Source organism: Leopardus geoffroyi, chromosome B1, assembly GCF_018350155.1.
Source record: "Leopardus geoffroyi isolate Oge1 chromosome B1, O.geoffroyi_Oge1_pat1.0, whole genome shotgun sequence".
In the NCBI taxonomy this organism is placed as follows: domain Eukaryota; kingdom Metazoa; phylum Chordata; class Mammalia; order Carnivora; family Felidae; genus Leopardus; species Leopardus geoffroyi.
Window position 1 is genome coordinate 189,480,373 of NC_059327.1, and position 27,654 is coordinate 189,508,026.

Sequence of the window (27,654 nt, forward strand, 5' to 3'; positions counted from 1 at the left end):
CCCAGATGGTAATGAAGATTCTCCTCCTTTTAGGGTATTAAAGGTGACAAGGGCCAAGGGAATCCCAAACTACTGTGTTTGTAGAGAGGGAGAAAAGTGAGTCCAATGTCTTATTTCATCAACTTTACAATGAATTGGGAGATGGGCTTGAACTTTGAATGAAAGCAACAACTAATAATAACTACCAAGTATCTATATTATTATTACTTAAAAATAATAATGTTTTTTATTAAATTATGTCAAAGACATCAAAGCGCATGATAAGTGGAGGATGCCTGTGTTGAATCTTGTCACTAATCATAATTTACATTTCCCCCACACGTTCAAATTTCTTAAACATGCCTTTTCTTAAAAAATACTGGTTTAACTCATGACATTGTTGAAAAATTTTATCCATAGTGATTCTTTGGCAAATCAATGAATAGTGAAGATACTATATAGTTCGTAGGAGTTAACATTAATGTTTCCTGAAACTAATAAGAATAGTGTAAAAGGAAATCAACCACTAATAATCGGATTAGTTTACATGTACCCTGGTGTGAGAATTTCTTATTTGACCAAAATACAAAGCTGCTTTAGTTTAATAATTTTCATAATAAAATGTTGAGAAGAAATATTTTGAGATAGACCCACCAAATGATTCAAGGACATGCATGATAATGCATGATAAAGTCCTTACTCTGGAGAAGTTACAGTCTGGAAAAATTACAGAAGAAAAAAAGACTCCTAATTTTCCAGTATTCCTTGGGTTTCATTTAGTGACTAAAATAGGGACAGCATACTGGGGGCACCTGGGTGGCTCATTTGGTTACGCATCTGACTCTTGATTTTGGCTCAGGTCATGATCTCATGGTTCTGGTTGGTGGAATCAAACCCTATGTCAGGCTCTGTGGAGAGCCCGATTGTTTCTCTCCCTCCCTCTCTGCCCCTTCCCTGCTTGTGCATTCTCTCTCACAAATAGATAATTTTTCAAAAAAATGACTTAAAAAATATGGACAGCTTAGAAACTGGCTTAGAAACTGGATTAAAAACTTTACTACACAGTCCCCAATTCATTAGTACCCCTGATGGGATTTTTCGTCTTGGTAAAGTAAACTAAGAAGACATTTTTGAAGAGTTATCGGGGTGGGAGGGGTAGGGGGTACAATTAGTTGACGTCTGCCTGCCAAGAAATCTGGGCAGCAGCAGGTGTCACCTAGGCTTGTTCAGACCTCAAGGACCGCTGAGCAGAAACAAGGTTGGTTACTTGGTCCCTGGATTAGGATTTCTGAAATGTTTCAACTTCAACTCACTCTGCTTAAAATATTCATCTGTTTAAAAAAAATGTTTTTTTAACGTTTATTCATCTTTTAGAGACAGAGAGAGACAGAGCATGAGCAGGGAAGGGGCAGAGAAATGGGGACACAGAATCTGAAGCAGGCTCCAGGTTCCTAGCTGCCAGCACAGAGCCTGACACAGGGCTCGAACTCACGAACTATGAGATCATGACCTGAGCGGAAGTTGGCCACGCAACCAACTGAGCCACCCAGGTGCCCCCAAACTATTCATCTGTTTTAGGGGCACCTGGATGGCTCAGTTGGTTGAGCATCTGACTCTTGATTTCAGCTCAGGTCATGATCTCAGTTTTGTGGGTTTGGGCCCAGGGTCAGGCTCTGCGCTGGCAGCATGGAGCCTGCTTGAAATTCTCCCTCTCTCTCTACCCTTCCCCTGCTCGCACTCTCTCTCTCTCAAAATAAATAAATAAACTTCAAAAAACATTTCCGTTTTATACCAATAAAGCAATAGGAGAAAGTACATTTGGATTATTAAGTATCTCATTTCTATTTTCAAAAGTTAAATTATAGGTTATAAATGCAGGTTGAGGATGTCTACAAGAAAAACAGTTTTAGATATGGGTACACAGCATTGCTGGAACACTTAACTGTTGCTAGTTTTTTGCTAACATAATCAGATTTAGTTTCTTTTTTCTCTGAGACAGAAAAAACAATCTCAGAGTCCGTTCTGGGAATCCTGGGTGTATGAAGGGGGAGAGGAGGGTTATGGGGCTGCAACTACAGGCTGTTCTTGTTCCTATTTATAAATTCTTACCAAACGAGTTTTTTTTTTTTTTAATGCAAAAGGATCATTAATATTGACAATAATAGCAAAGGAACTTATGACAGCAATCTGAATAACTGAACCAGAATTCTGGTGTTAAACTTAATCTGTTATGACACTGTCACATATACTTGTGACAGGGGAGGAAATCTAGTTGAATTCCTTATAGAATCCGCAGGACACAGAGTTTTGGGGGGTCAAGTGCATCATTGTTCAAATATTTGCATTTTGACTTCTTGCTTGGCTCAGGAAAATCCTGAATGATTGGTGATCCTCTTATCTTATTTGAACTGGTGCAGCAAGGGAAGGTATCCAAAACAGTAACCTGCAAGTTGCCTGGCACAAACTAGATGCTCGATGGCTGTCGAAAAATGTGAAAGATGGCACTTATTTGATTGCTTTTCAAGGGAAAAAAAAACTTTAATTTTTTTTTAATGTTTATTTTTGAAAGAGAGAGAGACACACAGAGACAGAGTGAGAATGGGGGAGGGGCAGAGAGGGAGAGGCAGAAACAGAATCTGAAACAGGCTCCAGGCTCTGAGCTATCAGCACAGAGCCTGATGCGGGGCTCAAACCCACGAACGGTGAGATCATGACCTGAGCCGAAGTCTGATGCTCAACCAACTGAGCCACCCAAGTGCCGCAAGGGAAAACAAACAAACAACAACAACAGAAACCTTTAAACACATTAATGAAGGAGACCCAGAGAAATGAAGAACAACCTAAGGCAGAGCAGAGAATAAGGAAAATCAGTAGCAGATTTGTGTTCTGAGATCCCAGCCTGAGGGATTGCTTTTGCAGGCGGGACTGGATGCACAGCCTGGTGGACTCTCTGGTATCTGTATAATCTCATCTGCCAAATAATGACGGTTCCAATTGGAAACAGAGAGGATGAACTCAGGAATGGTAGGAGTGTGAGTGTCAGTACTTAAGTGACATGTTTGAGAAAGGGAAGATAAAAGGATCTGAATGTTTCTCATTACCAAAATTTTAAAATTCCATCCAATTCCTATAAAAGTTTGTATATTTCCCATTTGTTCTTTATTCCTATTTAAAAAAAAAACACACACACACATTCTCTCTCCTCTTACAGATCTTTCAGTGTAGCAAGGAGATGGATAAACTGAGAAGAGGGTGGACACAGTTGATGGGATTCTGGGAGTCATCCCAGGACCTGTTAATTGAATTACACCTGCAGGAAAAACATTTCTATTTTCTCTTTTGCAGAACCAGTCCAGCTCTCTTTGTTACATCTTCTGCTCAAGGTTATAATCCCAGGCACCAGAGCATATTAACATGAACAGATGCCCAGTCTCTGATCTGAATATTCAGTATCCTTATCAATGGTGATGGTAATAATTGACTGTATTCATCACTAAGAGTGTGCTGTTATTTCTTCTTATTTTTTTCAAAGAGTCAACTCTTCCTGAGGATCCTTTTTAGTAATATGATGCTTTCTTATTTGTGCTCACTATACTGAAATCTGTCCTATCAATTAGAAAGTCCATTGACCTCTAAAATATGATGAATAAGGTACTCAGATCATTCCCACTTCTCTAAACTTAATTAAATCCACTGGTTTGTACAGAAATATAATGAAAATATCTTGAGGGGTTGTGAATTCTTGAAGATCCAATAGTCACTGATAAATGTCCTCTGAGTGCAAAAGGTGTGCAAAATGGACCATGGGCAGAAGGGATACATTGCCACAAAGTAACATCATGAGATAAAGTGAATCATACTTCAAAGTAGGAAGGCTCAGGAAAATACTCTATACATTTGGATAAGATATTTCAAACAAGGAAAATCATCTTCTGTTCTCACTTTTGTTCTAAATAATATGAAAGGGGTTGCTCCATAATGTTTTGTTTGCCAGAAAGTTTGATTAGTCTTCATTCTGAAAAAGATTACCTTCACTTATCAACTAGTAAAGGAACCATGTTATGCTGTCCACTTTCTTGGGATATGAGAGATGATGGCTTTGTACTGGTGAAATAACTGACCCAATTTGAACTTGAAGTACAGAATCAAAGCCAAAGAGTTTGCCTAGTAGATGTTTTATGCATTTAAAAAAGTCACGTTTGGTGCTTAGCACAGTGTCCAGCATAAGGTATTTTTAAACATCTTTTGAGTTTTTAAAATGAAAAATTTACCTCCCCTGAAAATAAACAGAAAAGGAGGTATTTTTCAGTACTTCCTCTTTAGAACACTGGTGTCAAATAATGTGGCCAATCCCAACAACTACTGAAACCTTAGAAATATTTAACACTTATATTCAAGATAAATAAATCCAAATTAGATTGAATAAGGCTTGGTTACGTTAAACTGTTGTTTTGGGCTCAGTGGGCCTTGCCTACTAACTAAAGAGCAAGTAGGACCTGGTGTTGAAAGGTAGGAAGATGAAAGCAAACCACACAATCTTGTTAGGCTGCCAGAGTATTCTCTCTATTAAAACAGACTGCAGAATAACGGGAATTGACCCACCAAACCAAGAGTACACTGTACACACTGTATGTTAGTCAACTTGACAATAAATTATATTTAAAAAAAATAGTGAAAGAAAAAAATTAAAAATAAAATAAGATGAAATAAGAGAACCAAAAAACAAAAACAAAACAAAACAAAACAAAAAAACAACCAAAAACCACCCAACAAACAAAAAACAGACTGCAAGCGTGATTGCAACTATATTGATCTTGAAACAAAGACCTTAAACATTTTGAGGCAGAATTAATAACAGGCAATCACTATTATTAAGGGTCATAAAAATTTAAAAAATATAACAAAACCTAAAAAAAAAAAAAAAGAAAAAAAAAACAGTCAAATCCAAGAGCTCTTCAGCATTCATTATTTCCTTATACTTCAAGTCAAGTGGGTAAAGAGAACCAGAGACTTATTTCTGAAGTCTTTCCATTTGAAATGTGCATGGAAAACAGAATTACAAAATAATAATTTGAAGATAGTACTTTATCCATTCATCAGTTGATGGACATTTGGGCTCTTTCCATAATTTGGCTATTGTTGAAAGAGGTGCTATAAACATTGAGGAGGGCACTTGTTGGGATGAGCACTGGGTGTTGTATGTAAGCGATGAATCACAGGAGTCTACCCCCAAACAATAAATTATATTAAAAAAATAAATAAATAAAAATAAAAAATAAAGTAATACACAAATTGTGGAGATCAGAAAATATAGAGGTATGTAAAGAACATGTAAATTTTGTAATGCAGAAACGAACCAAATCATGTAATGTATATAGAGAAAGAGTTGAAAAAAAAAAAAGAAAGAAAGATAGTACTGAAAAATATGGGAAGAATATATTATGCATATAATCTACTTTAGGTAGGAATTTCTTTATCAAAATTCCCTTAAGGATTCTTAATGCCATTAGGAATGGCAGCCCCTGAGGTTTCTGGAGTATAGATATTTAACACTGTAAGGTGTTGTTCCATACATTCTTCCATGTTATTCTCAGGCATGGATGTGAGGTGGGACTGATGTCATTATCCTTGTTTCCCAGAAAAAAAAAAAAAAAAAAAAAAGACTGCCAGAGATCCCAGAGTTGATAATATTAACTATAAGGATAAGAAATCTGAACTTTTCCCCTTAGCTACAAAAATTCATCAGTACCCCACCAGCCTTATATGGAAGGAGGCATTGATTAGGCACTGTCTTTTTTTTTTTTTTTTTAACTTGTAGATAAAATAGATTGTTTGCCTTCATTTGAATTTTGTGGCTACAGCTTTATTCTTTTCAAATGCACATGAAAGACACTTATGTACAGAGAACTGAAGAGACAGCAGAAGAAAAGCTTGTTTATCACAAACAATCAGGCAGAGCCACTGAGTGATGGGAAATGGTTCCAGGCCTGGAAGATAGCAGCAGATACGAAGGAATTGATTCCAGTGGAAGCCTCCCCACCCCAAATCCCAGTGCATGCCTTGGGGTCAGTTAGACATTGGTTTGCATTCAGATCCCTACTTACAAGGTGTGCATCCTCGGGTAAGTGTTTTCTCATCTTTTATACAAGTTATTGCTTAAATTTTTATTGTTCACATCTACAGCGTTCTTTTCAATTAACAATATGTCACCTAATTATAGAGCTTCTTTTTATTTAAGAAAGTTGCTGTCTGCTATAAAGAAGTTGAAATTTAATTTCTTGTGAAGTTTTGGGTTAAAAAATAGAGCAAAGTTTGAGTGCTTTTCAAAGCAAATTCACTCAGCAGGAGATTCTTGGAAAGAGAAGGCATCTTTGATAAACATAAGCATGAAATTTAGTCAACATAGGAAACCACATGGTGATTTAAAATACTATCACACTGCCAACCTTGTTCCTGAGAGTATATATAACTATTTATGGTATATTCCTATAACAGAACAATTGCTGTTATTACTCTGAGATAGAAGCAAACATTAAACATCCCTGCCCCAGACCACCAATTACTTTAGTACTTTTAAAAAGAAAAGATGACATCTGATCAAGGATGTTATTGGATTCGTTAATCTTCAGAGAACTGCACAGGCTATATTTTAACATTCTAAAATATGAAGCCATTTTTTTTTCATGTTTTTCAACTTAACTCTGTACGTAGTAAGAGTAAGTGACCAAACACAGCATATCACCTGAATAATGCAACAGAAAAAAACAATGGAGTCCTTAGCAAGCAGAGACAAAGAGAGCTGCTATATAATGCATTCTATGTTAGCCCTATCATCCTACTGCAAATGTTTCACATATAATCAGAAATGTCAAGACAAGCACATATTGTGCTTTTAGGACACTGTGCCTACACATGACACTTGAAAACGTCCAATCAGCTGAATGAGTAAAAATCCAATGTTATTAGTAATAATTCTGAATCTTAAGCTAAAATTTCACAAAGATTTCATGATAATTCTCCAGAAATGCCTATCACCCTAATTACTCTAGGACTTCCTTTCCTGGGCCCTGATGTTTTGGGGGATCTATTTGGACCATATTGATGTCTATAATTAGATATAGGTCTTTTTTATGCTTTAAAAATACTGCCTAGTAGTTATGACATTTTATACTGTGTTTGACAATGTGACTCTCAAAATCAACCTCTTGGGCTTTGTAATATTTATTTCATAAAATGTTTTAATAAATACAAACATCTTCCAGTATTTTACATGTTTCAAATTACTAAAGGTAATTTAATGTTTAATGTTTAATTAAATTTAATGTTTAAAGTTTAATGTCATGGGAAAATTCCCAGTATTAAAAAATTTTTATATCTACACCCTATCTCTGTACTGAATGACCTATGTTTTTCATTTAAAAGTAATTCATGTTTGTGGTATCTTTAAAGAGTAAAAGCATACAGACAAAGTAGGAAGTAGAAAACATTCATATTTCTTTTTAGCCACCCCTTCTTCCCAGAGAATTTCTTTCAGAGCCTTCTGGAAATTGGTAAAGTGCACTTCAGATGCCCTTTTTACAGTGTTTGGCATAGCTATGTGTATGGCAAGGATCTGAATGACTGATTTGAGATACTGGTTTCAGATTTTGTCAACAGTCTTTTTACCGTGTACACACAATAACATCTGTGTAGCTTTAAAAGAAAAAAGGGAAACTAAAATGAAAATCATAGTAGACTTAAAAGGCAACTAACCTTTTTCCACCTCATTCAGATTAGCAGCTGGCAGCGACAAAGACAGAAGAGACAAAAGACTTTTTACATTGCAATACAACAGCAGAGCACACGAAGCCAACGTGCGGCATTAACAGAGAAGCCAAGGGTGAGAGCAAACTAAAGCAAGGCTCAGATTTCTTACCTACGGCAGGGCCACACGCACAAACATGGAGTAAATGAGGCAAAAGGTAAATGCCATCCCAGGCAGCGAGAGGTCTGCATCTCAACGAGTTCATTTAACAACCAGCAGGTTTACTTTTTAAGACGTGCACTTCATGGTTTGTGTGTGGGCATCGGAGGTTCGGAAAATGAAGAAATAATGGCACAAAATGGAAAAGCTAAAATGGTCTGAATATTTTCCACAAAATACTTTCTGAGTCCTTACATGCCCAATTTGTATGGAAGCTTTCATTTCCTGAACTGATGTCATCCCATTAAGTAATACCATGGTTTATACTGAGACCAACTTTGTGTCATCTTTGTATATGGTCCCATGAGAATAGTGTTAGGAAGCATAGTCTTGACGTAGCTGACCCAGGGTTCTGAGTCTTAGGAAACATGCGAAAACATATTTTTCGATTCAAACAACTAAGTTCATACCAGAGCTTGAGAATAAGTGTCAAGTTTTTCAGCTTTGCAGGGTTGCTATACACACAATTTTCATTTTTCTAGGTTTTGAGCTAATATACTTTCTAATTTATAACTTGAGGAATTCCATAAAAATATACCTCCAAGATATGGAGGTATCTCCATACACAAACATCATATGATTAAAAACAAAAACAATTTTGCAAGCTGAAATTAACACCCCAGACTGAATTTTTAAATTATTTAATTATTCCAGAGTCCTACTTCCTGAATCCTTAGCATTTAAATTTAAAATCCTTAAAATTTAATTTAAAATCACAGTGAATTAAAATTTCTAAAAATTTATCCTCTGAAAAATACTAGCAAGCAACAGTCATATTACGCAACTAGAAGGACAGAGGATGGCTTCAGTTAGGTAGAAAAGAGTAGTTTTGGTAACCCAGGTGGGGAAAGTATTGCAAAGATTAGGTAATAAAAAACAATATTGACCCTTAAAAATTATGTTGTCAATCCCTGCAGCAGGAAAGAACGGAGAGTTTTCTCCTCTAATAAATCAATCACTATTTACTGTGGTGTTTTGGTCACAAGGGCTTAAATAAATTTAATTTCCCAATGGCAGTTCATTCTATCGTACAGCCTACCCATCACATAGTAAGTTCTCTGTCAGACTGCTTTCGGGTCTTTGAATTTCCTCCGTTAGCAAGGTGACGTCCATTTCTGAGTCTTGACACAGGTGCCAAAGGTAAAACCTTTGGCCATAATAATTTACAACCTTTTCCCATGAAGTTTTATTTGTTCCTACTAACCAGTTCACTTTCTCATTGTTTGCCTCTGGGGGTACAGAGTAAAACATCTCCAAACAGAAAAGCAACTTCTGACTTGAGTGATTTTTAAACAATGACAACATGATTATATTCCCTGAGCACAGCACGGTTTCTCTTCCCAGGTCTCCTACTCATTAATCAGATTCCAAACTTAAATCTGAAACAATATAGCCACATTATTTAAAAAAAAAAAAATCCTCCCTAACTGCAGGCTTGGATGAAGTGTGATATGAAACTCTAGAGTCCAATTTATACTTCCTATAATTAAAGGCCACTTATGTGCCACTCATTTCAAAATCTGCAGATGGCTGCTTGATATTTTGTAAATGAGCTCATTTCACATGTGGACCAAAATACTACAGCTAATGGGTGAGTATGTGCCCAGTTTAGATATCTGCTCTAATGCCAACTCTCAAACTCCTTGTTGCCCCCAAGACCCAGCCCAGTGACAGTGGTAATATCTCCATGTTTTGTACACGTGAGCTTTCTACTGAGTTCAGTATTTTTGTTTATTCTTTGCCCAAATTAAGGCAAACCAGTATTTGCAAGAGCTATGACTAAAAACATCTAAGAGTCTCAGTTCTTGTTGAGAACCGTGATTCTGGACAGATAGTCATGGCAGGTTCCCACATGATGGCCCTTATAGATGTCACATTTTGGCTAAAAAGCGGTTTTGCTAAACTTTGGGGTTTTTTGATGTGTTTCATAAAAAGAGATCTGACACAGGGAAAATGAGGCTTCATAACACTTCTAGAGGAAGTTGCAGTGAACTGGATCATTTAGGATGGAGAAAACATGATCAAGAGGAGAAGGTACAGGAAGGAAGCTTGGGAGAGAAGGTAAGGTGAAGACTCAAAAGAAATGGGTAAGAAATAAGATACAGCAAATCTAAAGCCAAAGCCGGTGGACCCCTCTCCAAACCAACTGAGAAGAGTTTGCCACCTTCTGTAAATTATCACAAAAAAGGCGTCTAAGAACCTGAATACAAAGTGCTTTCAAGCCTCGGTTTTCATCAGGGCATATAGATAAATTCTTGGTCTCTGTGCTCAGGAGCACACTGGCTAATCCAAGTGTGCTTGAAATGCTTAGGTCCAGTTTAGCCTGGTCAAGTGGAGGTTAGTTTCAAGAGGCTTCCAAAATTAAGCCCTTAAGATAATGATTAGAACAATGAGAGGAAAACAGAACTTCTCTCTCCTAAGAAGGTACTAGGTAACAGATTTTAGTGCAAACATCGGGCTTCTTGTTCAAGTCTAAGTTAGCTCAGCCAAGAAAACTCAAATTCTCAGGGTAGCTCCAAGGGCCCCAGGATCTGTCTGTGCATGCAGGCCATTGGCAACTCTCTGAGGTGTGACACAAGTAATAGTAGTGTGAATGTCAAAGCTATGTAGCACCTACACTTCCCAACCATTTTAGAATGGGTACCTGTTGGATATATTTGCTATCCTTTATTAATGTGAAATATCAAAGAATTCAAACTAGTCACTAAGGGGTCCAAGGCTGCATATATGTAATAGAACAATTATGATACAACGTGTTCAAATTCCTACTGGAAACTTAGTATATTACACTATATGACATCAGATGCTTCACTGGTGTGAAAAAAAAACTCAAAACAAACAAATATGGAAAAGGCAGGTTCAAAGGCACTCAAACAAATCTGGGATATCAAAATAGAATGCTTGTTTTTTATCTAGCATTTTCCCATCAGGAAAAGTACTTATTGAAATGCAAAGTTTGAGTATTCCATACAGCTTACATTTCAATGCTACCCTGACAAGTCTCTGGGAAAGTGAATCATACAGATGTGCTCTCATCTTTTCATGTTTAGAGATGTTAACCTCAGTCATCTACCCAGTTATCTTATCCTCTGATATTCTTAACTATGTATTGAATCATATGGAAATACATAGTTAATGAAAAATACCCATCAAAATGAAAATGGTAACTTTGAACAGAGTCACAGAATCTACTTCCCCATCTTCTCTTGTAAATCGAATGTGTAACATTCTCTTTTCTCCATCAACTTTAAAACTAAGTGGTTTATTAAGGAAACGAGATAGCAACTATTTCACTTCTTATTCATAGCCACAAAAATCCATCAAAACAGATATACTGACATAACAGGGTTAGCCGAAACTTGACGTTGCCTTTATAGCAAATTGGTTTGTGCAGGGAAGTTTATCAGTTCAGACAGAGTTATGAAATTTATCACCTTAAGATACGAAACGTCAGGAAAAAGGCGATAATCATGAGATTATCCAATGTGCTCAATATCTTCCTGATTCTGTTTTATTTTGAAGGACAGGAGTTACTAGAGGAAAACACTCACTAGTGAAGAAACACCTAGGGACACAAGTAATCTCAAATGCTTAATTGTGTTTTAACCGTGAAAAGTGGCCTCTTTTCCATATGTATTGGTGGGTTGGTGTGCACAGGAGAGGTGCTTTACGTGAAAATGCTTTACAGTTGTGGGAATAAAAGCTTCAGAATGGTAACTTTTGCTGGGTAGCATGACTTTATGTAGATGTCTGTGGTTTGAACTTGCTGCATCTTTTATTTGGTTGATCCAAACCATTTTTGTCTGTTATTCACATTACATCTAATTTTCAAAACACCTACCGGTTATGGAATAATACAATGCTTACTATATGCATACGACACAGGGCCACTGATGCTTTCAAACAGGTACACTACTGATGGCACAGCATTTTCGCTTCTCCTTACCTGTGTACTCAGGTGGGCAAAGGCACGTGTAGTTGTTAATTCCATCGACGCACGTAGAGTTATTTTCACAATCGTTATCTTCACAGTCATCAACATTGACTTCACAATTTTCTCCTTCAAATCCATCAGCACAAATACACCTGAACACCAGGGGAGAAAAGACCAAAAAAAAAAAAAAAAACAAACAAAAAAAACCAACGAAAATAAAACAACAAAAAAGCACGTCTTTGCTGCATTTTAGGACTATATAGTCTAAATACTGAAAAAAGCTAAACATGCTCATCCATTACAGACATTTTAACTGTTAAGAAATTAAACTTTAAAGTACTTTTAAAAGACATGTAGTAGGCATGAGTTTAAAGTAGTATCCCCCAAATCAGAAACAATTTGAAAAAAGAGAAGCTTTGCTGGCTGCAAGATGGCAAATAGCCCCATAGTCCTATAAGTCAATATATCCAATGTATTTGCAGGTCTAAAACACAAGCAAGGTTTACAGCCCTAGATACATTGATCTCAAGTTGTGCTCTAATAAAATGATTCATGCTTCTCTGCTCATTAATGAGGAGCAACTGGGTCTGACATTAAATTTTTTTAATAAACTAAATGTTTATTTAGTTTTGAGAGAGAGAGAGGGGGAGAGAGCGTGAGCAGGGGAGGGGCAGAGAGACAGCGAGCACAGAACCTAAAGCAGGCTCCAGACTCTGAGCTGTCAGCAACGAGCGCAATGCGGGGCTCAAACCTATGAACCATGAGATCATGACCTGAGCCGAAGTCAGATACTTAACACACTAAGCCACCCAGAAGCCCCGGTTCTGACTTTAAAAAATTACACCACTTTCCGGCACCTGGGTGGCTTACTTGGTTAAGTGTCCCACTCAGCTCAGGTCATGAGCTTGAGGTCCATGAGTTAGAGCCCCATGTAGGGCTCTGTGCTGACAGCTCAGAGCCTAGAGGCTGCTTTGAATTTTGTGTCTCCCTCTCTCTCTGCCCCTGTCCCGCTCACGCCCTCTCTCTTTCTCTCTCTCAAAGGTAAATAGACATTAAATAAAATAAAGAAAAAAAAATACAACACTTTCTATCCTAGCAGTAATGTTTTCCATATCTCAAAGCAAAAAAAAAAAAAAAAAAAAAAAAAAAAAAAAATCTGAAAATAAAATTACATCTTCCTTGTCATTATAAAATGTAAATGTTCTCTTTAAGTCTCAACAAATACAATATTTTTCAATGACATAAAATATTGTACATTTATTTTCAATAGGTATCAGGATAATCTTTGAGTAAAGTCTTACTGAAAAAAGAGACCATTTCATAAGATAATGCAGAAATGAAGAATACTTACTGTAAAAAGTGATATTTCTAACAAGCTATGTAGTAGATTAACATTCTTATGTGAAATTATTACTGTCATTATAAGAACTCTATTTCATAATTCATGAAGTACATCTGAAGTAATTGTACTGTATGATTAAATAACTCCAGATTAAAAATGTTCACAGCATGTTTGTCTACTCATTTTGTGGCCTGGAAATGAATCATTAATTTTCTGTTCCAGTGGGACCTACGTCTTATCATTACACACTGTCTGTGAAAGCAATACACAAAACAGATGAATATGCATCTTGAAGTAGGAGACTATTGGCTATTAATTAGCATAATAGAGCTACTACTCTGTCTTGACCTAATCTGACTATATGAATCATAACGCATGCACGTGCATATGTTTAAAAATTCTTGATTTTATAGCATCCCGAGCTGGGAATACTGTAATGTTTGTTTTTCATATTACAATATCTCTGAGAAGGACGAATGTTCTGATGAACACATTTCTGGCATTCTTTTAGGAATAACACCCTTTGATTTGAAAAGGAAAATGAACGTTTGCTTAGTTATTCTTGTTCCAATGCTTCAGACAGAATATTACAGTCCAGTGACCTACCAGAATCCATCTTTTTCTCCTTCCTTTAAGTGGCAAGTTCCTCCATGTTTACATGGGTTACTGATGCATGCATGAATAGGAACATCACAGTCCTGCCCCTGGAGAAGGAATGACCAAGTAAAGTCAAGTGTAAACAAAGCAGATCTCAGTGCATAGAGAAAACACGATAGAATGATGAGGACCCACCGAAGAAAGCTATGTTTTCAGATGATGTCTCCCTTAAAAGTTTCTACTTACCTTGAAACCATACGGACATGTGCAGCGATAAAAGTCAACTGGGTCATTGTTACAGGTGCCATCATTTTTACACGGATTTGATAAGCAGGGATTACATTTAGCTAGAATATTGACATCCACGGGACCTGAAAATTAATTTAAAAACATAAGAAACTGATACCTTGTATTTTTAGTTCACTTATTTACATGCCTTAATAGAACAGTAGATTTTGTACAAAAAATATTGGTCACATATCTATATGTATTTCTCTTCTGTGAATAAAACAGAAATCTGCATCATCATATAATGTTCAAGAATGCAACAGGAGACCATCTCATTGAGAGCTGTGGTGAGACCGTCCAACTTCAGTGTGGGAGTATGGGTTGTGATCTTAGGTGGTTAGGATCTGATGTTAGTGATGCAAGTGTCACGGGGTCGATCCCCTCAGAGGTTAACTAGTCTATGTGGATGCATTCCATGACCATTGCCTGCACTTAACTTCAGTCAGCTGTCATGGAAATGCATACCATCAATCCCAAAGAGGACTGTGTGTGTGTGTATGAGTGTGTGTGTCTGTATGTCGGGGGATATGTGTGAAGGTTTAATGAATACATATAAATACATCAGTGCAATTAAAAACACAATAGGGGGGCCTGGGTGGCTCAGTTGGTTAAGCATCGGACTCTTGATTTCGCCTTGGGTCATGATTTCATGATTCTCTCTCTCTCTCTCCCTCTCTCTGCCCCTTCTCTACTCTCGCTCTCAAAATAAATAAATAAAATAAACTTTAAAAAATACAAAAGTATGCACCTGCCCTGATAGCATTAGTTCAGTAGTGTTATTTTCACACAGGAGAGAGAAAACAGTACCACCTTTATGCATATGGAAATAAACCAAAAATATAATTTCCATTATCTCTTCCCTCATATCCTCTTGGTTCAGTATGCTACCACATTAGCATAGGCATGTGGTGGGTGAGATGTCTGTATCTTCCTCTCCAAGAAGAAAACACCATTGAAATCATCTTCTCTTGCAATCTCACTTTTTGGGAAACACATTTTAAAAATCTCCTGATCCATGAAAGGTTTAGATTAAATGCAGATTCACGTGCAACCATTTTTCTTTGGTTGCACATATTCATTCCATAAATGGCTAACAACGTGGAAACTGTACTGTCTTCAACAAAATTATGATCCACTGATGCTACGTTTTGCCATATTTTTGAGCGCTCAAAAACGCTTTTGGCAACGAAGGAGGACAATAGAAGAGTGACCTATTCATACATGTAAAATGCAAATATTTTATAATATAATAATGAATCATGTTTCTGTCATCACCATTTCTCTGTAGTTCTTTATCCTCGCTGGGACAAGCAGCAATAATTCCAGCTGCACATTTCATCACACGTTATTTCCAGCAAAGTCATCTGAGTGGGCTGTACAGCATGCCCCTCTTCCCACCATCACTGATCTAACCTTCTAAGGTACCTCCAGCTGAAAATTCTATGGTTTCTGCTCACATAAACTATCTTTTGTCAGACTTTTTCTGCAGATCACAGTTTATGTTTGTGAGTTGTCGGTCTACTGACAGAAACAGAAAGAAAACGTGAATTATCATAGTCGGCCTAAAAACCCTTCAGGGGTGCCTGGATGGCTTAGTCAGTTAAGCGTCTGACTCTTGATTTTGGCTCAGGTCATGATCTCAAGGTTCGTGTGTTCCAGCCCCTGTCGGGCCCTATGTTGACAGTGTGGAGTCTGCTTGGGATTCTCTCTCTCTCCCTCTCTCTCTGCCCCTCCCCAGCTCGTGCATGTTCTCTCTCTCTCTCTGTCTCAAAATAAATAAGTAAACTTAAAAAAAAACACCTCTTCATATCTATGTATTGCCTTATCCTGGAAAATACCAGTACATACTCATAAAATGGTGTAGGAGCAAAATCCTAAAGAGGATAGTATTCCGTATTGGTCAGTGTTCTATTAACAAAAACCCGGAAAAAATTCTACAAAGAGATTCCTGTTTCTTTTCTGACCATCAGAGAATGGACAACCGTTCTGGGGATGACTTTATTAATGGAGGGGGGTGGTATTTACTCCTGGCGACTCCTCTGACACTAGGGAGGCCTTGCCAGAAATCTCTTAGCTTTCTCTTCATAACCAGAGTAACTAATGCAGTCTTTATAGCAAATCACAGCTGGGAAATTGCTGGGATGAATATCGAAGTGATGCTCTGAGACATTTAATTTCTCACCCCCGTTCCAACTTGTTTATCAAATAAATTTAGCTCTTCAGCACGATGGAGGAATCAAAGGTGGCAGTTAGTTAAGGCAATACGTTAAATTAAGATAATAACCACCCTCCCCAGCCCCAAACAGCCTTGTGTTGGCTAACTGTATCAGGTTTGGAATCAGCAATAGAAAAGGAAGTAGTGGGTCCCTTAGCTAGGTTAGAAGAAAGAAGAATCTAACTTGGAAAAAAAGGCATGGGGGAAATAGTAAGAATGTGCACCAGCAAAACAGAGCATCAGCAAATATGAGGACTGTAAACACTCATCTGGCCACTTCCCAAGACCTTGAGGAAAACTGTCTCTTGGTCTATTTAATGCTTCCAACCTTGTAAGCCTGCGGTTTGAATAGAGGAGTTCAGGGTTGGCAGTCTCTGTGTTTATTCTGTGGAATGTGACATTTTTCAAAAATCATGTTTGAGTATTTAGATGAGAAGCCAGAGGTTGTTTCAAAAAAAAAAAAAATTAAATACATTTTGAAGAATGTAATAGAGTATGCAGAGAACCACACTGCCAAACTGGAGTCATCCCTGTCCGGTTTAGCACAGAGCCAAGATGCATTTAATAAATAGCCAGTGAACTATACCTAATCTATTAATCAATAAGGACCAATTTCTCCACTTTTTTTTTTTCCAGGACCAAATGTAGTTTCCTCTCCTGCTCAACTATTTTCATTACCTGGAATTTCTTATGGGTTTACCGAATGGGATCATTGCCCCCTTGTATACATTCAGTTTAGCTAAAACTAAAGGAATCAAAATGACATTTCTCATGTGCACAGGTTGTTCTTTAAATTTTTTTTTTTCAACGTTTATTTATTTTTGGGACAGAGAGAGACAGAGCATGAACGGGGGAGGGGCAGAGAGAGAGGGAGACACAGAATCGGAAACAGGCTCCAGGCTCTGAGCCATCAGCCCAGAGCCTGATGCGGGGCTCGAACTCACGGACCGCGAGATCATGACCTGGCTGAAGTCGGACGCTTAACCGATTGCACCACCCAGGCGCCCCTCATGTGCACGGGTTGTTCTTGATGTATTTTTTAAACATGTAAACTGTTTTGGTGGCATCATAATTAGGATTATAGCTCTGAAATACTGGGTTCTAACTCCTTCTGGTCAGTAAAGTTGACTACTATAGCTACCACTCTATCTGCTTCTGTTTTTTCAAACCCCTCTTTTTAAAAAAAAAGTTTGTTTTAATGTTTTTATTTACTTTTGAGAGAGAGAGAGAGAGAGAGAGAGAGAGAGAGAGCACAAATGGGGGAGGGGTAGAGAGAGAGGGGGACCCAGGATCTGAAATGGGCCGATGTGGGCCTTGAACTCACAAACCGTGAGATCATGACCTGAGCCAAATCTGGACACTTAAATGTCTGAGCCAGCCAGGTGCCCCTCAAACCCCTCTTTAAAAGTCAATTCCTCAAAGATAATTTCTTATTCCTAGTTCCTGAGTTTGGTGAAGGGTAATTCAAAAGACTGTGAGTTGTATCCATTCCAAATAGTTTCTTAAAATTTTTTAAATGTTTCTTTATTTTCATTTTATTATTTTGTTCTTTTAAATTTGTTTAATGTTTATTTATTTTTGAGAGACAGAGAGAGCATGAGTGCGTGAGGAATAGAGAGAGGAGACACAGAACCCAAAGCAGGCTCCAGGCCCTGAGCTGTCAGCACAGAGGCTGATGTGGGGCTCAAACTCACAAACCATGAGATCATGACCGAGCCGAAGTCAGATGCTTAACTGACTGAGCCACCCAGGCTTCCCTCCAAATAATTTAGTAATATCTTAAAAATGATATAATTTTCTGATTTATTTTGTCTTTATTACTTATTTTATTTTCTTATTTAGATTATGATTCCACCCAACTAAGCATCCTTTCTATAATGTGATTTTTAAATCCACCTGGTTTATCTAAATCTGCTCATTTCTATATTCTAAGTCTTCAGAATTATATCTCTTATATCTAGCTCTCTTCTCTCATTTGTCTCCCCATCATATTTTGCCCCTCTGCTAAGCCTTTTATTTTCTCTTTGCCTTCAATCTGTGAATCATTTTCCACCCAGGATACTTTCTCTGAGATCCCTCCTGCAAAGCTCTTATTCAAGGGGAATGACATCTTTAATCTGTTTCTATAACAAGGAGATGATACCAGAGCTAAAAAGAGATGCTAATTAAAGTCACAATAAAATTGTAGAAGAGCACAACTCTTTGGGAACAAACAAATACATGTAGAATTTTGCACACTTGATTATTCCCAGATGAAAGAAGACGTCCCGGGATTGGATTTAGACAAGTCCCTTATCATAATGCAAGTAATCTTGGACAGAGAAATCTCAAGCCCATCAAGCTAAGTTATTAATCTAGATTTGTTAGTAAGTGTGTGGAGTTAGGGTAATGGCAATCATCTCAATGGGTTGCATTAAATGAGATGGTAATGAGTTTTGAGTACAAAACACAGTGAGAGCACGCACATAAGCCACAGGAAGTTCTGACAGTCTTCCCTAGACCTCCAAAGAGAGCTGGTAGGTAGCTGAAAGGAACACGAGTGGTTCACTTAGAAGGAGAATAGAAGTCTTCGTCTGCTTGTTTACTCCAACTTCAGCATAGACAAGGGAGAACTAGAGCCTGCTATTTATTCATTCATTATAGGTTCACTGACTACCTTCTGTCGATGCCAGGGGCTGCTGAAATTTGGGCCAAGTGTCGGGACTATTATTATCAAAACCATGGGGAAAAGACAGGGGGAGCTGAGAGATAATTATCCATTGGGTAACAATATCCAGAGCTAATGATTTTATGTGTTTAAGTAGACTGCAACTGCGATTTGTAAATTTGACACAAGCGCCGGAAACATCATTAATATTAAGAAGCAGAGTTTTTTATCTTGCATTGCTGCTTGGCAAGGAACTGCAGCTTGCTTGCTGATATCTTCACCAATCTTCAATCTTTCCACCTGCCCAAAGTTAACTGGTCTAAAGAACTTTAAATTATTGCCAACACATTAGTCCTCTTAAACTGTGTGCCACAGAGGAAGAAAAAAAAAACAAAACCCACAACAACTAGCTTCAAGAAAACAGAGTTTCCTAATGTCACTGAAATGAAAGACGTCAGTGTAGGATAACTAGGTTGATTTAAGAGTTAGCCTTGACTTAAGAGAGTCCTCTAGCATCAGCTATATGGATTGGAAGTGCATTTAGTTTAATAATTCAAAGGGAAATTGAGCCAAAAGTTTGGTTAACAATTTGTCTTTGCCAGTCACTTTAGTCTTTAACAGACAAACTGCTGGACCTCAAATCCATTAAAGCTTTCAGGCAGACTTGCTTACTTGGCTGAAATCACTACGTATGCACCTGACACCAATATTGCCACCCACTGAGAATTGCACCTCACTTTGATTTATTACTAAAAGCTCCAGACACACATTTCTAACTATATCTCAGAATCTGCCTTCATTCTGGCATCTCTTGGAAATGTAAGTCAAGTAAGAGAATCCTCTAGCACTGCCCTTGTATAAAGTCAAAGGTACGTCACAGACAACTCAGGAAAAATGTAGGAGATATTTGATGTTGGGCATAATTAACTAAAAGGAGGTTTTATTTCAAACCCCAAAACTCTGAGCCCCACTTGCTATTGCACTGCTGCATCTCTTAAGCATTATTTTTAATAACATTCCATCATTAGGTCATTCACTTATAGAATATTTATTGAGGATCTAATTTGTGCCAGGCAGCAAGCTAAGTTTTGGGAGTTCAAAGGTAAGTGAAATGCTGAAGCTTCTGGAAAATCTTACAGTTAAGTAGCAGACACATGGGTATCTCAACTATAGAATGCAGTTATAAGGGGATGTGGGAAATGAAAATGCATGTTTTGGAATATGTGTTTTAAGTTTCTGCAAGTCTATAAGGGGAGGAATCACTAGGTGAGTGGGAATATGAATCTGAAGTTCCTAAGAAAAATCATGGCTGATATTTGAAGCTGTGGGATTGAAATCAATTATTTAAATAGGGGTAGGGAGGGAACCTCATGTATGTCAACATTAAAGAATATAAGAAAAAGATGTCAGCAAAGGAATGAAGAGGCAAAGAGAATATACAATAAGAAATGACTACCAATTTCTAAGATGAAAGATAGAGATGATTAAAAAAAGAAGCCATTGAAATTGGCAAGATGGAAATTGCTGGAATCTCTTTATTTTCACTACAGTGTTGGGGATGGTCAACAGATGATAGGGGGTTAAAACCTTATAAATTTGAGTTCCGTAGATGATTTAACAAAAACACAAAAGCTGCATATTATACCTCTGGGATTACTAGGCTTAGCCATTTGGTACATACACGTGTGAACTCAGGCAAATAAATGAACTTCTTGAGCCACAATTAAATGGAAAAGAACGATAATTATTTCATGGAACTTGATCATATCAGATTGAATATGGACATACAATATTTAAGAACAGAATATGAATCGTTGGTTCTCATCACCTATTAAATAAATGTCAGTTACAAGTTTTCCAGTGTTTTAAGTTTTCAAAGGGTAATTAAAAATCGTCCTTTTTTTTCCTTAAAGTTATTTGCCAAAAGCAAATACCTATGTACAAACCTGAAAATATTTTCTTTGGCCAGTGTGCAAATCATAATCCCCCAAAAGCTAAGATTGTTTCAAAGCTATAACTATGTGTTGGTGGTATTAAATTTGAAAATGTAAAAAGTATTTGACCCAGTTCTAAATATTAGTTCAAAACTGATTTAGTGAATTTTTCATTACTTATAGTTTGGGTTATTTATTTATTTATTTATTAACGGTTATTTATCACTGAGAGACAGAGAGACACAGAGCGTGATCAAGGGAGGGGCAGAGAGAGAGGGAGACACAGAATGCAAAGCAGGCTCCAGGCTCTGAGCTGTCAGCACAGAGCCCGATGCAGGGCTCGAACCCACGAACCATGAGATCATGACCTGAGCTGAAGTTGGACGCCTACCGACTGAGGCACCCAGGTGCCCCATGATTGTTTGATTTTGATATATGTTATTAGCATCTTGAATATATACTTTTATTGCCAAACCTCCATATTGTTTTGAAATTATAGATTTAAATGTATCTATCAGTAGAATATAAACTGTATAAAGACAAGGGTTTTTCTCTGTCCTGTTTATGACATGACTATATTCTTAATACCTTGGAACTGTGCCTGGTGCATAAAAGGATCTCATATAATATATGGTGAATGAAAAAAGGAATATATCATTCATTTCCATTAGACTGTTCACTCTTTGGCACATTTAAGTGTCTGATAAATGTCTGTCAAATTAAAAGTGAACAATTTAGCTGTCTGTATAGCTAAGTATTTCTGAACCAAGAACAAGAAACAGAATATTAGAAATTCACAATATCCTGCATTCCACAGGGAGAGAATTTCCACTTTACCGCAGACTTTTGGATCATTCTAACGTCACTGATATTTAAAAGATGAAGACTAGACATCTGGGTTTTAAAGAAAAGTCATGACCATCTGCTTCCCACTCAAGAATGTTCTAATCTGGGTATTAATGAAATATTCTCTGATAATCTATTTCATCCAGTTTATTTATTTCCCTTGTACCTGAAACTATGAGATAATACCATAAAGAAAATATTCTAAAAAATGTAGTATAAAATTTGTATTAACTGAATTTATTACTCAAAATAATAGCCTAGCCTATCCTAGCAGAGAAAAAATTTTAAAATATATTTAAATATAGCTATATAAATATGTCTTCCATTGAAGGATATTCATTTTCCTGTTGTAATTTTAAATTACTATTTACAAATCTAGGGGGGACTGGGTGGCTCAGTCAGTTAAGCGACTGACTTCGGCTCAGTCATGGGCCTCATGTGAGGTCATGATCTCACAGTTTGTGAGTTCGAGCCCCGCACTGGGCTCTATGCTGATGGCTCAGAGCCTGGAGCCTGCTTCCGACTCTGTGTCTCCTTCTGTCTCTGCCCCTCCCCTACTCACACTCTGTCTCTCTCTCTAAGAAAATAAAAGCAATAATAAAAAAAGAAGTTACTTATTTACAAATCTTAATATTAGGAGCATGTATTTTCATGATTCTCATGAATGAAATAAAACATATTAAACTGATATAACTATGGGAAAAGTTAAAATACTAAAAACTCAAATTACAAAATATTTAAAGAGGTGTCATTTCATTGCTTTCGAGCTCACAAGGCATGTTAGCTCAAAAACTCAGTACTCCGTAGATTTCTTAGAGTGGATCATTTTAATGAATAGATTAGAATACTCTGTCTTTTACCAATCCACTTATTATGAATAAATATTTCTAGCAGAGCTCATGAAAGTGGTTCGAAACTTTCATTTTCTAAGTATGTTTCAACAGCAGAATGGCAATCTTATTTATATGGATCATTTGTTTTGAGAATATTGTTATTGAGAATTATAAAGTAAACTTCAGTGGCAGGCACTAGAGTCAGTGATCAAAAATTATGGCTCCTCGGGGCATCAGTTAAGTGTCCAACTTTGGCTCAGGTCACGATCTCACGGTTTGTGGGGTGGAGCCCCACGTCAGGCTCTGTGCTGACAGTTCAGAGCCTGGAACCTGCTTCGGATTCTGTGTCTCCCTCCCTCTCTCTTCCCCTCTCCCCCTTTGTGCTCCCTCTCTCTCAAAAATAAATAAACATTAAAAAATACTTTATAGCAAAAATTCTGGTTCCTTCTTTTAGCAGCTGAGTGATTTTGAACAAATTGTTTAATCTCTCTAAATTATAATATCTTCATCTCTTAAATGGGGAAAGAACAGTACTTAGTTTAGTAAGGATATAAAGGTTATAAGAGATACAAATCTATGTAAAATCCTCAGCATGGTGCAAACCACTCAATATGACCTGTTGTTATTTATTATTGGTAGTCGTCGTGCAGAGATGCATTCCGCGCTGCCGTAAATCTTCAACTTGCAGACAACGAAACCACAATATTTTGACAAATGTCAAGAAATGCTGGCAAAGGGCATTCTGAGTTGCAAAGTTTGCTATCACTCCAAAAGTGTATTAAGTTATAGAAAAACCAAGTTAATCTTCAAGTCTGCTAAATGCAATTACATTATATTTGTGGAGTTCTGAATGTCTACACTATTGTCCCCTGCCCTACAACCATGTTGTCTGTTACCCAGCTTTGGGCATGCCTTCAAATACATGCAGTTGACTTGAGAACTTAGTGAATACTAAACTAAACCACAGTTCTAGCATTTTCTATAACACAGCTCTGCTCCTGTAGCACCTTCCTCACACTCGCCAGCTGGTCCAAAAAACTGGCTTCCATATACCTGCACTCAACTTTTCACAGCCACTCTCTTCTGATGCAATGTCTTCCTCTGAGCTTTTGTAGCAACCGTGCTATCCAACATGGTAGCCAGTAGCTGCATGTGACTCTTTCAGGTTAAATTTAAATTAAATAAAATTTGGGGTACCTGGTGGCTCAGTTAGTTGAGCATTCAACTCTTGATTTTGGCTCAGGTCATGATCCCAGGGCTGTGGGATCGAGCCCTGCATCGGGCTTCATGCTGAGGTTGGAGCCTGCTTAAGATTCTCCTCTCTCTCTCCCTTTGCCCCCTCTGCCTCGCTCATGCGTGTGCTCTCTCTCTCTCTTTCACTCTCTCTCTCAAAAATAAATAAGTAATACATTAAATAAAATTAAAAATTCACTTCTTCAATTGCAATAGTTACATTTCAGCAACCACACATGGCCAGTGACTACCATATTTGATCGCACAGATACGGAACATATTTATCACTGCAGAAAGTTTTATCAGGCACCACTGAATCCAGACTAATTTTCCCTCAAACACATTTTCATTCATGTCACTCTAAAAACTAAATAAGATGCTATTAATGAAAAAAAGGTCAAATCACTTAGTTAAATCTTGAGTTTAACAGACTTATGTATGTGTGTATGTTTGTATGTGTCAGACTTCTGAGAACATTTAAATAAATGAATGTGAACTATGACACTCAAAGAACTGAATACAAGTATGTAGCTTGTCTCAAATTCACATCATCATGAAGTATTTTTAAAGGAACCATCTCCAGGGAACTCTAAACTTTGAAAAATATACATAAGCATCACATTGTTCAGAAGGAAGAAGTATCTGTTGTATGGAGGAGAATAACAAAATCAGTTTACAGTTTCTCAACTTCCCCATGTAATCTTTCTAAAACCCATCTGCCTAATGATGCCTGTTTTTTTAAATTAATTATTATTATTTTTTATTATTTTAGAGAGAGAGAGAGAGAGTGTGTGTATGTGTGTGAGTGGAAGAGGGGCAGAGGGAGAGAGAATCTTAAGCAGGCTCCATGCTTACACAGAGCCTGATGTGGGGCTCAATCCCATGACCCTGGGATCATGACCTGAGCCGAAATCGAGAGTCGGAGGCTCAATTGATGGAGCCACCCAGGTGCCCCAGCCTAACAGGAAGTTTTTAATGCCAGTTTCTCCTTCCCTATCTCCCGTTTGACAACCGCCTCCACTTTACAAAACAATGATATACCTCTCAGCACACCAGAAATTTGGGGCAATGCCCCCCAAAAGCATCTGCAGTTACAAAAAGAATAATTTAAAACACTGGTTATCTGCAAAGCTTCTGGCAACCAATGCACATAATTTCAGAGAGGTATTTCCAATAAAATTTTACTTTCAGATTTAATAAAAATATTAACATGCTGATAAATAATTATGCTGTCCCAAGCAATGGTGCTCATATGAGTATTAACAGCAATTCAATTTTAGGAAAAATTTAAAAACTCCAAACATTTCTGGTGGCAGGAAATTTTAAAAATTCAAATTATATACATTTGTAGCAAAAAATGAGACAATTCACTGAGTTGCTGGAAATAGAAAGTCAAGGAGACAAACAGAATTTCAAGGAAAAAGAACAATGCGGGACATCTGGGTGGCTCAGTTGGTTGAGCGTCTGACTTCAGCTCAGGTCATGATCTCACGGTTTGTGAGTTTGAGCCCCGCATTGGGCTTGCTGTTGTCAGCACAGAGCCCACTTTGGATCTTCTGTCCCCCTCTCTCTCTGCCCACCCCTGACTCTTGCATTCTCTCTCTCTCTCTCTCTCTCAAAAATAAACAAACATTAAAAAAAATGCTTCAAGGGAATACAGTTTTTGGAAATTCCTTCTTTTATCAACAAAACATTGTTTGCCCTACATCACAGTTTTGTTGGTGTTCTGAAATGCTATGATGCTAAAAGTGTCAGCTAACCTGTAGAGTGCTTACTGTGTGTAAGGCAGTGTGTTTTACACATATTAATTCAACTAATCTTTTTCCCCAGCTGTACTGAGGAATAATTAACAAACATAATTGTATATACTTAAAAGGTGTGATGATGTGGTGGTTTGATATACACATACACCGTGGAATGATTGATAGGGTCAAGGTACTAAGAACACCCACCTTCTCACAGAATTAACCTTTGTGTGTGTCGTAAGAAAGCTTAAGATTGATTCTCAGCAATTTTCCAATCAGAAGATACCATATTATTAACTATGCTCACCAGGCTCGACACTAGGTCCTCATAACTTACTATTCTTATCACTCGCAGTTTGTGCCTTTAACCTACATCTCCCCATTTCCCCCTTCCCTCCAACCCCTGGAATGTACCATTCTATTCACTGTTTCTGTGACATCGGCATTTTCTTCACTTTTTTTTTTTTTGATGTCACATATAGTAACTTATCTAATTTTCACAAAACATTTTGAGGTATGTACTATCTTCATCTCTGCTTACACACAAGGAAACTGAGGCACCGGCTGGTTAATCTATTAAATTCAAGTTATGTAAGTACTGAAAAGTGAAGCTGGAAATTCATACCGTGACCCACTGCTGTATATTACCTACTTTGATGCCTTCCTACCTAAAATGCTCAAGTGTTGAAAGTTTATCTCTTCAGCTAGGTTTGCGAGCCTCGGAAGGCAAGACCATACCACTCTCTTCTCTATGCTCCACGAAACCTAGGATTTAGTTTTGCGCATAAAACAGACTGAATATAAAACAGTTCAATAGTAGTTATCTCTGGGTATTATGATGAATGCTTAATTTTAGTTCTTGTAGAAATATAATATTTATCATTAACATTTTCCCATTCTGTGGATTTTCTCTTTTGGGCATGTATTACTTTTGTAATAAAAGAAAAAAAAGTATTTGTTATTAAGGCACTATTTAAAATCCATAAATACATAAAACAAAGGGAAAAGAAAGGAATATAAACAAGCAAGGGACACCCACATGGACTTAGGAGGCAAGTCAGAAGGTTTGGCCTGAAGACTCGGGAGGGCTTATTTCTCCTTACCTGGCTTCGGGAAGCCGCAGGGCTCTGGGAGCCCTAAGAACAGGGCACGTATTCAGACAAGGCAAAGGCAAAACAGTTGACTTGTTAGAGGCTATCAGAGAAATTTCCAGAAACCGTGAACTCTTCATTTCTCCATACATTTTAAAGAAAGCTTAGATATATCCACTTAATTATTTCTGCAATTTATTTGCAAAGCCTAGTTCTTTACTTGGGCTCCTCAGGTAATGGCTCAGTCCTGTATGAGCACTGGGTACAATTAGGAATTATTTACTAGGGGCCGTTCAGCTCTACCTTTGAAGTCTAGCAGCAACGTTTTTCCTCTTAAATTAACGCAGTGGATTTTTATTTACAGAAGTACAAATGGTGAAAGATCATACCTTGACATGTAAATTTTTTGGAAGGAGTTGTGAGTAATAATTTATCTGCCATTTCTCCAGGACCAGCACAGCGCGCAATTCCAGGTTCTTTGTATTCCGACTTTACCCAGTCCGATAACCACTGCATGTTACAATCACAGTAAAGAGGGTTGGCTCCAATTGCTCTGGAAAACAACACCACAAAAGCACACACACACACACACACACAGTATGGAAGTATTGTTATTTCCTAAAGGAACATAACTCAAAGTGATGCTCAGTAGAAAATCCCTATAGATTTACTGATAACAATTTAGAAGAAAATGGAAACATCGGGGATTCGCCATTTTCCTGAATTATGTGCAGCTGGGATTTAGAGACTTGTCACCAGTCTTAAAATTTACCTGGTCTTTACAAGGTCTTCTTGTATTTGCAGAGACAGGTTTATATTGGATGCAATATCACCCGACACGCAGATTATACTTAGTTCATTCATCAATTATTTACTGGGAACCCAATCACTATGCCAGGTTTTGGGGACCCAAACATAAATAATACATTATTCCTAACCCCAAAGAACTCCTTCTGCAGAGGTGATTAACATATACTCAAACATGCAAATCATTTGCATTAGAAGTG

The 27,654-nt window shown here is 37.4% G+C and overlaps 1 protein-coding gene across 16 annotated transcripts in view; it reads right to left on the reverse strand.

Moving 5' to 3' along the window:
• SLIT2 (slit guidance ligand 2) overlaps nt 1-27,654 on the reverse strand; it is a 375,185-nt gene that overhangs the window by 38,189 nt on the left and 309,342 nt on the right. For 7 of the 16 annotated variants that reach the window (XM_045474413.1, XM_045474411.1, XM_045474406.1 and 4 more), the window contains 6 exons: nt 27,037-27,200; nt 26,660-26,692; nt 14,062-14,186; nt 13,825-13,922; nt 11,889-12,028; nt 7,732-7,758 (listed from right to left, as the gene is read on the reverse strand). In XM_045474413.1, coding sequence (XP_045330369.1) covers nt 7,732-7,758; nt 11,889-12,028; nt 13,825-13,922; nt 14,062-14,186; nt 26,660-26,692; nt 27,037-27,200 — 587 coding nt within the window. The remainder of the gene's footprint in view (nt 1-7,731; nt 7,759-11,888; nt 12,029-13,824; nt 13,923-14,061; nt 14,187-26,659; nt 26,693-27,036; nt 27,201-27,654) is intronic. The other 9 variants (XM_045474419.1, XM_045474417.1, XM_045474415.1 and 6 more) reach the window with 3 other exon arrangements.